Source organism: Peromyscus maniculatus, chromosome 1 (genome assembly GCF_049852395.1).
Source record: "Peromyscus maniculatus bairdii isolate BWxNUB_F1_BW_parent chromosome 1, HU_Pman_BW_mat_3.1, whole genome shotgun sequence".
In the NCBI taxonomy this organism is placed as follows: domain Eukaryota; kingdom Metazoa; phylum Chordata; class Mammalia; order Rodentia; family Cricetidae; genus Peromyscus; species Peromyscus maniculatus.
This window is the reverse complement of record NC_134852.1, coordinates 49,575,224-49,587,883: the sequence shown is the minus strand read 5'-3', so window position 1 is coordinate 49,587,883 and position 12,660 is coordinate 49,575,224. Positions and strand designations below refer to the sequence as shown.

Here is a 12,660-nt window from a genome sequence, read left to right as displayed (position 1 = left end):
CTGGAGCACAGCATTGAGCACTCAGCAGGAAGTTTCTGTTGGGTGGCAAGGGAGGATCTGGAACTGACCTGGGTAGGTGGTACAGGAGTGTGTGCTCAGGGCCAGGGTCTGAAAGCCTGCCCTCCAAGCAGCTTCAGCCTGATGGGACAGAGACTGATACGCTGGAAAATGATAGGTTAATCCCTCTGTGCTACCCAGGGAACTTAGAATGGCCTGAACACAGTTGGAGTGCAGATTTATTGTTGTAGAACAAATGATTTTTGTGATTTTTGTCAGTGACTGCAGTAGTCCAAGGAGCTGATTTGGGAAGAGTGTGTGTGTGTGTGTGTGTGTGTGTGTGTGTGTGTGTGTGTGTGTGTGTGTGTGTGTGCGCTTGTGCATGCACGATAAAGGCATCAGAATAATCGAGTTCCTGTTTCTCCCCTCTGGCCACCACCAGGTTCGTTACCTTTTGGAGTGGACGGAGGATGACCTAGATGATGTGGATGAGGCCATCAGCACGGTGGATCTGGAATTCTGTCACCCCTTATGCCAGTGCCCCAAGTGTGCCCCAGCCCAGAAGGTTTGGTTCTGCTGTATCTGTGGGGTGGGGGGCGGGGGTGGGAGGCACGTTCTTCTTTCTGCCTAGGAAGTGCTTTGCTTTAAGTAATTCCTGAGTGACACAGGCATCCCCAAGGGGCTGATTAGTCAGCTGGCGGGGGAGAGCATCATCCCCTCTTTGGTCATTTTCAGCCCACCTGTTATTTCTTTTTGAGACCGAGTTTCTCTGTGTAGCCCTGGCTGGAAGTCACTGGCAGACCTGGCTGGCCTCAGACTCAGAAATCTGCCTGCCTCTGCCTCACAAGTGCTGGAATTAAAAGCATGCACCACCATGTCATGCTGGACTTTGATGTGTATGGGTGTTTTGCCAGCGCGTGTATTGATGCACCACGTGTGTACAGTACTCATGGAGGCCAGAAGAGGGCATCATGTGCTGCAGAACTGGAGTTACAGATGTGTATGAGCTGCCGTGTGGGTGCTGTGAACTCTGGTCCTGTGGAAGAGCAGCCAGTGCTCTTAACCACTGAGCCATCTCTCCAGGCCCCTTACCTCCCACCACCGCCACCCTCCCCCCCTTTTTTAGGTGTGATTTACATATAGTGAGATCCAACCTTTAACGCATACGGTTTAATGTTTGTTCTCAGTGCGATGCTCTACAGAGCAGTTTTGTTTGCCTTTTGATTGATTATTCTCCTCTCAGCATGATTTTAAAAACCATGGGGTAGGAAAGCAATCTCATGATAGAAATCAAAGTGAAGTGGGGAGGTGAGTGATGCACTGACTGTCTCAGGAGGTTTGGCAGACTGTGGGTGATTTGTTTAATCTCAGGCCTCCGGCTTCAAACTCACTTTGTAGTCAAGGATGACCTTGAACTCCTGACCCTCCCCTTTACCCAGGTGGTGGGGTTACAGCTGTGTGCTACTTCCCCTGTTGGCTTCCACGCCTAGTTTTCCTCTACCAAGCATCATCATGAAGAGAGACTGTATTTATGCGTCAGTACCCCGTTCATGAAGCCCACACCCTTCCAGTCCCTGGGGACCCACCATCTGTCTCCCGAGCATTGGGCTCTGACACTGCTGATGCTGATGTGCGTCTCCTTGGTAACTGGCCACGTTACCGAGCACTACCACAGGCAGCTTTTTGTTCCACAGAATGACCATTGCTTCCCGTGGCTGTGCTGCCTTCCAGTTTATGTGTGTGGAGTCAGGGTCGGTGCCCGGGGTGCCTGTGTGGTTGCCCACTTGTCCAGGCTTTTTTATTGAACGGGCTTGGCTTTCTCGTTACGTTTCACGGACTGCCCCTTCCTTCATGTAACTTGTCTCTTCAGAGCTCTTGCCTGGCATGATAAGGCATCCTTGTGGAGGGCTTACGTCATTGAAAAGTACAAAGTCAAGTCTTTTGGTTTCTCACTTCCTTCCAAAGAAGTGGAAGTCACACTCATGGGTCATGTTGAGTCCAGATCCCTTTGTGATCCCAGAATTTGCCTGGGAACTGTGAGCGAGCAGGGAGGTGATTTCCATTGCCACCGCTGGCCTAGCCTCTGAAGTATTAACGTCCGTTTATTTCCACCCTCTGCCTTTACTAGAAACTGGCAAGGATTCCTGCCAATGGGCTTGGTGTGAATGTGACCAACCAGGACGGCTCCTCTCCCCTGCATATGGCTGCCTTGCATGGCCGGACGGACCTCGTCCCCCTCCTGCTGAAGCATGGTGCCTACTCGGGTGCCAGAAACACAAGCCAAGCTGTGCCGCTCCACCTGGCCTGCCGGCAGGGGCACTTTGAGGTATGAGCCCCATCTCCTGGGCAGCAGAGTAGGGCTGACAGTGACTGGGCGGAGCTCAGGGAAGCCCAGAGGACAGCATTTCCTTTCTTCCCACAAGAGGACCTCACACCTGGGGTGGCACCAGTGCCCGCCTAGCCAGTCAGAGCTGCCACTGTAATTCTGACTGAAGCCAGAATGAATCTCCTCTGCCGTGTGCTGGCCACTCCACTCACTACCTTTAGATCTGTGCAAAATAGCTTAGGTTTTATAAAGTATAATCAAGGCCCGGCATAGCAGTCCAAGACAAAAGTTTGCAATTATTAGCTTTTGTTTTGTTTTGAGACAAGGTCTTAGTATGTAACTCAGCCTAGTCTCAAATTTTCAATCCTCCTACCTCAGCCCCGAGTGCCAGGATTACAGGTGTGTGTAAACTGGCTTTGAACCAGTTAGCTTCCTGTTTTCTTCGGGAAGTCATCTGTGTGTCTTTGCCTTGGGATGATCCACCGTGGGGTTTTATAGGCAAGACCCCATTTCCAGTCAGCGTCTCTCGCAGATGTCCAGCAAACTGCTTCCCACAATGCATTGGGAGCAGTGGCTGTAGCTCCCCTTAGGTGGCTATAAAGATGGAAACTCTAGTGCCTGGCACCTTGTGGGCAAGGAGCAGACCCCGGGGGTGTGAATTCCTCCTACATTAATCATCTCCTTTCCCCAGAGGGTCCAGAGGGTCTATTTCACCTGAGAAGAAAGAATGCTTTTCCTAACTTATAATTAGGATTGAAGTTTTTCTTCTCTGCACTAGGTGGTGAAATGTCTCTTAGAAGCCAATGCAAAACCTAACAAGAAGGACCTGGGCGGGAACACGCCCCTCATTCTCGCCTGCTCTGGCGGCCATCACCAAGTCGCCGCGCTGTTGCTGCAGGTAAGAGCCCTCTCCTCCCGCCAAACCAGGCCTTCATTTTCCTTTTCCCTTTTTTCTTTCTGTGGTTTCAAAAACTACACAGGGTTTCTCTGTGTAGCTGTGGCTGACCTGGAACTCAGGGATCCGCCTGCCTCTGCCTCCTGAGTGCTGGGATTAAAGGCATGTGCCACCACTGCCTAGGTAGGCCTTTTTTTTAAAAAAAAACAAAAACAAAAACAAAAAACCAATTTTTGTTTTTATATTTTTTAAAGATTTGTTTATTTTTACTTTATGTATATTTGTGTTTTGCCCTGCATGTATGTCTGTATATCATATGTAGTGCCCACAGAGACCAGAAGGTGGCACAGGATCCCCCGGATCTGGTGTTAACAGGCAGTTGTGAGCTGTCTGATGTGGGTGCTGGTAACTGTATTCAGATCCTGCAAGAGCTGTAAAAGCTGTACACACTCTTAACCACAAAGCCATCTTCCAGGCCCCACACAAGGCTTTTTAAAACCCTGTCTATGACTATAGACTGCCTACCTGTCAATCACCTGTCTCTGGGATGATGGACTATGTGCCTGCCTGTCAATCACTTGTCTCTGGGATGATGGACTATGTGCCTGCCTGTCAATCATCACCTGTCTCTGGGATGATAGACTGTGTGCCTGCCTGTCAGTCATCACCTGTCTCTGGGATGATGGACTGTGTGCCTGACTGTCAATTATCATCTGTCTCTGGGATGATGGACTGTGAGCCTGACTGTCACACACCTGTCTCTGGAATGATGGGCTGTGTACTTGCATTTCTGCTAATGATTCTGTGACAATTTTGAATATATCGGCTGTTTTCTGCTATGAATTTCATGTGTGCTGTTATAGCTTCCCCAATTGATTCTTTTTCCTAAACAGTGTGGATTGATCATTCATTGGGCATAGTTTTTCCATATACAATTAGGTATTTGGATAACAGTCACACAGGCAAGGCTTCCTGCTTCCAGGCCTTTTGATTCTTTCTTTTAGCATTAGAATCAGATGTCTGCCTTCTGTAATTATCTCCTTTAGCAAGCATCCAAGGCCAGGGCCAGCTCTGGACAAAAGCATTTTATCTGAGATATGTATTAACATCCAAGGACAATAGGAGACAGAATAAGCATTCCAGACCACCTGCTAGTCTCCTGAATTAAGGTAAATATCCATATGGAGACACCACCTAGGCCAGGCGGACATTAGGTACATGTCCTAATGCTAAACAAGCTTTGTTTCTTGTGCAAGTGAAGCTCAGAATCCCCAAGTGGCACCTCTAGACTTCCCCTTGAACAACTTACTCAGAACAAAAGGGTTTTTACATACCAGGTGCGTTCCCACAGGTTACCTAGTGACCGAGTACACTTGCCCCGCCTGGCCAGAGATAGGGAGGGCCAGAGGATTGCTGATTCTAGGTGGATTGAGACGGTCACAGGGAGAGGAAGGAGAGGAACGAAGACAAAGATGAGGATAAGATGGAAAGAACTTAGAACTGTGAGAGGACAGGAGAAGGGACAGAGAGGAGCTAAGTGTGAGAACAGAATTGAAGCTGTGTAGACAGGATTGTGTCTTAGAAGACTAAAGTGAACGGACTGAAGGGTTTCGTGTAAGTAGATGCATTTGCTATACCTCAGATAGCATCCCCGCCACCTGTAGCATCTTCTCCGGGACTCTGGGAGAAATCTCCGGGCAGGCACCTGAGGGCATTTCAATACATGTAGATAGACGCGCTGGCCTCTAACTCAAATAGGCTTGCCTCTTCCTCCGAGTGCTAGGATTAAAGGTGTGTATCACTACGCTGTCTTTAGAAAATAGTTCTGTGGAGCGGGGAGATGGCCCAGCAGGCAGAAGTGCTTGTGCAAGCCCAGCTACCTAAATTCTAAATTCCAGCCCTGAAATCCAGGTAAAAAGTAGATGCCCTGAAGCTACTTTTCTTTTCTTTTTCTTTTCTTTTCTTTTTTTTTTTCTTTTTTTGAGACAAGGTTTCTCTGTGTAGGCCTGAATGTCCTGGAACTCACTCTGCAGACCAGGCTGACCTTGAACTCAGAGATCTACCTGCTACAGCCTGGATTAAAAGCGTGCGCCACCATGTCTGGCTTACTGGCTGTTCTTTCAGAGGATCCAAGCTCAGTTCCTAGCACCCACGTAGTGGCTCACAACCATCTGTATTCCAGAGTATTCGGCACCCTTTTCTAACCCCCAAAGCTACCAGACATGTACACAATGCACATACATGCACCCTGGCCAAACATTCATACACATAAAATAAAAATAAATAAACCTTTAAAACAGTGTGGCTGCCCTGTGGTTCATGCTTATAATCCCAGCACTCCTACCTCGAAATGGGAGGTGGGGGAGGAGAACTGGCAAGGTGCTCCCTAATGCAGGAGATCAAGGACAAGAGAGACCCTGTCCCAAAAACAAGGCAGGAGAGGTCAACTCCCAAAGAGTTGTTTTCTTCATACCCGTGCTGTGGCACACATGTACTTCAGTTAATAAATAAATCTTTAGGAAGTAATCTTATAGTGAACCGTCACCTAGATTCTTCACCTCTTGTCCTGTCTCTCTCCTAGCATGGGGCCTCCATCAATGCTTCCAACAACAAAGGCAACACAGCCCTGCACGAGGCTGTGATGGGAAGGCATGTCCTGGTGGTGGAGCTGCTTCTGTTCCACGGAGCATCTGTTGACATCCTGAACAAGAGGCAGTACACGGCCGTGGACTGCGCACAGCAGGTGATGCGGAGCGCCTGCGGACTGAGGAGCCCCGTGCTCCCTGGAGCACACCGTGGATCCCTTGTGTTCAAACCAGATTGTGAGATGGCAACAGCCAGGGTCTCTGGTGCTCTGTGCTGAGCTAAGGGAGCATGCCAGACATCCACTGGCAGGGCTAGCTACCACTGGTTGGACACACTCATGTGCCAGTGCTCATTCTTTCTAGGGTGGTTGTTCCAAAGGTCCAAGAGAAGGTGGAGCACCTATCAGCTGCCACTGTTAGACACCTTGGTCCAGTTCACACAGACGCTGTCCCGTCTGGGAAGTGGCAGGATAGACACCATTCTGGATTTGCCAGCCCTGTAGCATAATGGAGAGTTTTAGTTTGTGGATTTAAATCCCTCAGATTCTGAGAGAATTTAGATCCCCAGATTACTACTCTTTCCAGTCAGTCATGGAGAAAGAATGTTGCTTTCCTCTGTCCCGTCTTCATAGTAAATCTCATCTTTAAACTCCAAATGGACAGCCAGTTGGTTGTTAATTGCCCCAAAAGAGATGTTAAAGTCACTATAAATGCAACCTAATTATAGGCCTATTTAATTTTAAGGGTAGAGGCATGGTTCAGTGGTAGAGCCCCTGCCTAGAATCCCCCAGTGAGGGGCTGGGGGTGTGGCTCAGTGGTAGAGCCCCTGCCTAGAATCCCCCAGTGAGGGGCTGGGGTGTGGCTCAGTGGTGGAGCCCCTGCCTAGAATCCCCCAGTGAGGGGCTGGAGTGTGGCTCAGTGGTAGAGCCCCTGCCTAGAATCCCCCAGTGAGGGGCTGGGGTGTGGCTCAGTGGTGGAGCCCCTGCCTAGAATCCCCCAGTGAGGGGCTGGGAGCCCAAGGTCCTGGGTAACATCCATAGTATCTCAAAGGGAAAAATTTCCAAATACTGTCCCTTATTGTGTTAATCTAGAGATAGAATATACTTTAAGAAGGTGTGTTGGATGAAAGGTGATGGTGAATTTTGGGTGTCCTTGAATATGTTGAAGTATCTGTGAGGGTTGTTACTTAACTTTTCACTTAGTATTTTCTCAAAGGTGGATGGTGCCGAGTATGTTCTACTGTGGCTTAGGCGGTGGCTCCCGAACAGCCTCCTGATAACCACATAGTAACTGCCGTGCTTACCCCGTTGTGTGTAGCAGTTTAAAACGAGCAGGCTGGGGTTCCTAGTGAAGGCCAGAGCTTCTCCTAAATGAAGACTGGAACCTCTTTTTAAAATAGCTTCATTGTTGCCCAGGCTGGAACTCCTGAGCTCATGCTGTCGCCCAGCCTCAGCCTCAAGTGCGGACGATAGGCACGTGACAGGGCCAGCCGTGTTTTCATTGCTGTTTTGTTATTCCCCAGCTACCTTAGGGAGAGGGTCAGTCACACCCAATATGTTGATATTCAGATGGAAGCCCAAGTGACAGTCTGTGGAGAAAACAATAAAACTACTTAGTGACATTTTCCCTTTTCAATTGTAGGACTCAAAAATAATGGAGTTGCTGCAGGTAGTGCCGAGTTGTGTTGCTTCCTTAAACTGTGTCGCCGAGACAGACCACGAGGAGTGTGTGACCGTCCAGATCAGGAAGAAATGTAAGTGCTTCTGGATCCTCAACCTGGGTCCGTTCGGGAATTCGGTGCTTTTCATTGTGTGTGTGTGTGTGTGTGTGTGTGTGTGTGTGTGTGTGAGAGAGAGAGAGAGAGAGAGAGAGAGAGAGAGAGAGAGAGAGAGAGAGAGAGAATGTGTGTGCGTGAAAGAATGTGTGTGTGAGAAAGAGAATATGTGTGTGTGTGTGTGAGAGAGAGAGAATATGTGTGTGCGTGAGAGAATGTGTGTGCATGAGACAGAAAGAGAATGTGTGTGTGTGTGTGTGTGAGAGAGAGAGAGAGAGAGAGAGAGAGAGAGAGAGAGAGAGACAGAGACAGAGACAGAGACAGAGACAGAGACAGAGACAGAGAGAGAATGTGTGTGAGGTCAACCCTGGGTGTCATTCCTCAGGAGCCGCCCAGCTTGTATTTCCAAGGGCTTTCCACTGGGCTGGAGCTTCTGGAGTAGGCAAGACTGGCTGGCCAGCAAGGACAGGACTCTACCTGTCTGCTTCCCCAGTGCTAAGATTACAAGCACGCACCACCACCCCTGGCCGGCATGTGTGTCTGTCTGTGTACCGCATGTGTGCCTGGTGCCCTTGGAGACTAGAAGAGGGCGTCAGATGCCCTGGAACTGGAGTTGCAGTCACTACGTGGTGCTGGGAACCCAACCAGAGCCCTTGGGAAGAGCAGCCAGCGCTCTGCACCACAGAGCCTCTGGTTCTGGGGCAGGAGCGCAGGTCTTCATTCCTCGGTGACAAGCCCTTTACCAACTGAGCATCTCCCCAGCCCTTTGGTGTTTTTCTGTTGTTGGGCATGAACCTGTGGCTTCACACACACCAACAGGTGCTCCACTGCTGAGCCATGCCCCTCGCCCTGTTTTCATTTAATTATTAATTAAAAGTGTAGTTATTGTCCTGACACAGAGGGGTACGGGGACCACAGACACCATGCTAGATCATGATTCATCAGGTGAGGAGCCGTTTTGAACAAAATAATTTATGGTTGGGGATCAGCATGTGAGGAACTGTATTAAAGGGTCACAGGATTAGGAATGTTGAGAACCACTGCTCTAAGGATTTTGCCTTTGCCCACTGTGATGAGGATGTAACCTATGACCTTGTACATGCCAGGCAACTGCCTACCATTCTGGCCTCTTTTAGGTTTTTTTAGTTATGTATATATGTGCATGTCTGTATGTGGGTATGTGCAGGTGCTCATGGAATCCAGACAAGGGCAACAGATCCCCTGGAACCTGAGTTCCAGGTGGCTGTGAGTCACCTGGAACCAAAGTTGTGTCCTTCCCAAGAGCAGTACCCTCTTAACTCTCTTAACCACTGAGCTGTCTCCCCAGCCCTTGGTTTGAATTTGCGGGGCACCAAGGGTGATGATTAGGACAGACAGCATCTACCCCATGGTGTCCGATTGAGCACTTCCTTTGGAAAAGGTTACTTTAAGGGGATTCTGTTTAATGAGCTTTTCAAAACTGAGTCTGAATGCAGTTGCAACCACATAGATAAACGCACTCATGTTTCTAGATAATTCCAGGGTGGCTTTGCCATAACCAGCTGCAGCTGAGGAACATCAGTATAGACTTAGCTTTGTCTTACCAGGGCTTCCTAGTAAGGAATGCCTATGAGCCTGGTTTTCAAAGCAGAGTCAGCACTTAGTTTTCTAAATTTGTTAAGCTAAGAAATCAGAAAACTTTGTTTCATTTTTCGAGACATGGTCTCTGTGTAGCCATTGGCTGTCCTGGAACTTGCTTTGTAGACCAGGCTGGCCTCAAACTCACAGAGATCCGCCTGCCTCTGCCTCCTGAGTGCTGGAACCAAAGGTGTGCACCACCATGCCCAGCATGTGCTATAGTTTTAAAATTCCCTTTTATTTATGAAATTTTTCATGTGTTTTACTGTTTTTTTCACAGGGGATCCCAAAATGTATGACCTGCCAGAAGAACCTTTTAGGAGACAGTTTTGCCTCGTTCACCCTGGGGGGCGGTTCCAGTGAGTATCTAGTTCAAGCTGACTTTTGTGGTTTTTGACCAGGCTTTGCTTCCAGGAGATGCTGGGATATGTGCGGCTTTAACTGCTCATGCGATGCTGCCATCTTGTGGCCAGCAGAAGGCTGTATATCTTTGGTTTGGATTAATACTTGAATTTATTTTGCATTTCAGGGAAAGAACCTCAAGGGAAACTTTGGGAAGGGATAGAAGTGTGCCTGATCTTACTGGAGGTTCTCTGCAGGAGGTGAGTGAGTACACCGTAAGGGCTTATCGTCTGGCTTTTTCAAAACTAACCCACAATGAACACTTCTCCTCAACACCCATCATTTCACTCCCTCCTTCATTGAAAGAATGAGCAACAGTTAAAGACAAGAGTGTGGACTTAGGAGTAAATTTTAAATTAAAGCTCTGGACAAGCAGGTAGCACATGCCTTTAATCCCAGCACTTGGGAGGCAGAGGTGGGTGGATCTCTGTGAGTTCAGCCTGGTTTACATAGCGAGTTGCAGGTCAGCCAGGGCTACATAGCAAGATCTTATCTCCAAAAATTATAACATCACAGCCCTGAGCTGAGACAGTCAGGGAGAAGTGGAAAGTCATGGTGTACTTGGGAAGCTGCAATTCAGTGTGAGCAGAGAGCAGAATCGCCTAGGTTTTACTGCCTTTTTAATATTTGAAATAAGGACAGTGTATGTATAGGTTATAACGTGTTATAACACATGTTCTTTATGTACCCAACTTCCTACTGAATCAGTTGATTAGAAAAAGCCTGATGTATAATCTGTTCTGTCTTTCCAAACTGCTGAAGAGAAAGAAAGGCATGCACCCCACAGGTTTGCTGGGACAAATACACAAATGATCATTTTAGAGACTTTATGTGATAATTCGTGTGACAGCCCCATTGAGACAGTTTCATACTGTAATATAGACTGTTCTCAAACTCATGGTAACCTCCTGGCCTCAGTTCCCCAAGGGCTAGGGTTACTGGTGTGAACTGCCATGCCCACCCGGCTTGCATGACAAAATTTGATTCCCTATTTAATTTTCCATAGCTTTGCTTATACCTCTGCTCCTGGGTGTGTCCTGCCAGGAGCAGGGGTGTAACATCTTGCTGCGTGACAGTGAGATGCCCTTACTGTGCGGTCTCCTTGCTGGAAAAGCAGGAGCAGCAACAGCACATACTGATCAGAGATTAGAAATACACAAAGCACTTTCTGTGTGTCACATGGAGCATGACAAGTACTGTCACCACAGGGACATCAAATTGTCACTGTGCCTGTGGGGTTCTCAGTGCGTTGTCTGACACCCTCAGGCAGAGCTGGTGCTATTTAGTGGTGGTTTAAAACAGTACAGCCATAACCTCAGTTTTATCTTCTCTCCAGCCACAGAAGCAGAGCGTCTCGGGAATTCAGAAGGACCCATCAGACCAGAGCAGATGTCAGGCTTCTGAGGAAGGAAACAAGGGGCCCCCAGAGAGGCCTGTGCCGACGAAGGCTGCTCCTGGACACAGGCGGATGGTCCGCAGGCATACAGTCAATGACACAGCCATACCCCAGGTCCCAGAGGTGACTGGCCACCTGACCACCCAAGAGGCTAGTCTTTCTCAATCTTAGCAGTAAGGGATTGGTAAATCTGCTGTCGAGACACGGGTTTGCAGTAAGATGGTGAGCATGAGTACAGCTTAGAACTAAGTATATTTTCAAATAACCAGCTTGAGAGACTGTCCCTCAGATTTACCACCCTCTCTCCTCTTCAAAGCTAACTAATATACTTGAAAAGGAATAGGAGGGAATGACTGAGCCCCTTCATCTTAGTATTTGGATTTCCTGGTTATGGGCAGAGGCTTCACCATCAGATTCTGACCTCCTTTGGCTGGAAGGTGCTGGGTGTCTGTGGTGTGGATAAGTGGGCAAACCCTATGCTAGGACCCCCATGTCCAGGAGAAGTCAGAGAAGCAATGTCAGTCCTGTGGAACTGGATACCAGGCAGAGAAGCATCCTGTTGGGATGAAGAAATGGAACCTGAAAACACTTGAGCTGGAAAGTGCCTGAATGCCATTTTGATGTCCATCCCAGTGAAAAGGATCTACCATTCTGCCTTGTTCTACACCACACCTATGGGAAAAGTTGGCCGTCACTTTCCCAACAACAGACACTTGGGTCACTGCACGTGTGCACATGTAGCCGTTTCTACGATGGCTACTGGAGAGCAGCTTTGGCACATCTAAAGTCTTTTGATTCCAATTCACAACTTACAGCACTCTAAGCCAGGTCAGAGTTTAAGTTAGAATCCGTTGCCATTGGTTCCTTTTTATAACTTTCTATAGATTCTATTATTTTTTTATGTTCCTGATCCTAAAGTTGCAAACATGGGTTCATCCTGAGTCCATTTTCAAAGGACTTTGTAAAGAGGACATGATTTTGTGCACATTCTTGGAGATACTTGAGGATGTATAGAAGGGAGGGGCTGATTATTTTTCTACAAAGTAATTTATGATTTCTAATTTTCTAATGTGCCTTGGATATGTGCCAAATGATGGGAAAGAAAACAGTAAACTTTATGACTCTTGAGCATGTCACGCAAGTTTTACTTTGCTGTGCAGTTTCTCAGCCACCCTTCTGTAAACCTGTTGTGAAAATTGCGGCTCCCTGGGGGAAATGGAATTGTCTATTCCTTCTTCCTGAGGTCCCAACGACAAACACTGGCGTTCACATTAGGGAACCACTGAGTTTACTGGGCTTCCTTACAGAGCAATGGATGGTAAACCTTAATAGTCGTCACACAGGGAGGTCGGTGTCCAGCATGGATGAGGACTCTTGCCTGTGTAGACAGAGCCCTCTTCCCTAGTCTTTCCCTGCCTCTCTCTATATACACACTAGCCCTCCCTGAGTCCATGTGTAATCACAGGCTGGAGGTGTACATTTAGCTCAGAGTCCCATGACTGTCCCCCCACCCTTCCCATAAAGGAACAGTAACCTTCAACACACCTAGCTGCAATGATCTTTTGCAAGCGGGCCAGCTGATTCAATGAAGATGGTGGTAGTATGGCTCTGAGATAATCCTGTACCACACTGTGCCGTGTAGAAAGCATCCTCATGGGATGGATGCAG

General features: G+C 48.2%; 1 protein-coding gene across 1 annotated transcript in view; it reads left to right on the top strand.

Annotated features, from left to right (window-relative positions):
- Positions 1-12,128, top strand: part of Ankrd27 (ankyrin repeat domain 27) — a 52,165-nt gene extending 40,037 nt beyond the window's left edge. The window contains exons 22-29 of the mRNA XM_006985015.4: positions 440-562; positions 2,126-2,323; positions 3,102-3,221; positions 5,800-5,961; positions 7,445-7,556; positions 9,475-9,553; positions 9,724-9,796; positions 10,933-12,128. Coding sequence (XP_006985077.1) covers positions 440-562; positions 2,126-2,323; positions 3,102-3,221; positions 5,800-5,961; positions 7,445-7,556; positions 9,475-9,553; positions 9,724-9,796; positions 10,933-11,163 — 1,098 coding nt within the window. The 3' untranslated portion in view covers positions 11,164-12,128. The remainder of the gene's footprint in view (positions 1-439; positions 563-2,125; positions 2,324-3,101; positions 3,222-5,799; positions 5,962-7,444; positions 7,557-9,474; positions 9,554-9,723; positions 9,797-10,932) is intronic.
- The last annotated feature ends 532 nt before the right edge of the window (positions 12,129-12,660 follow it).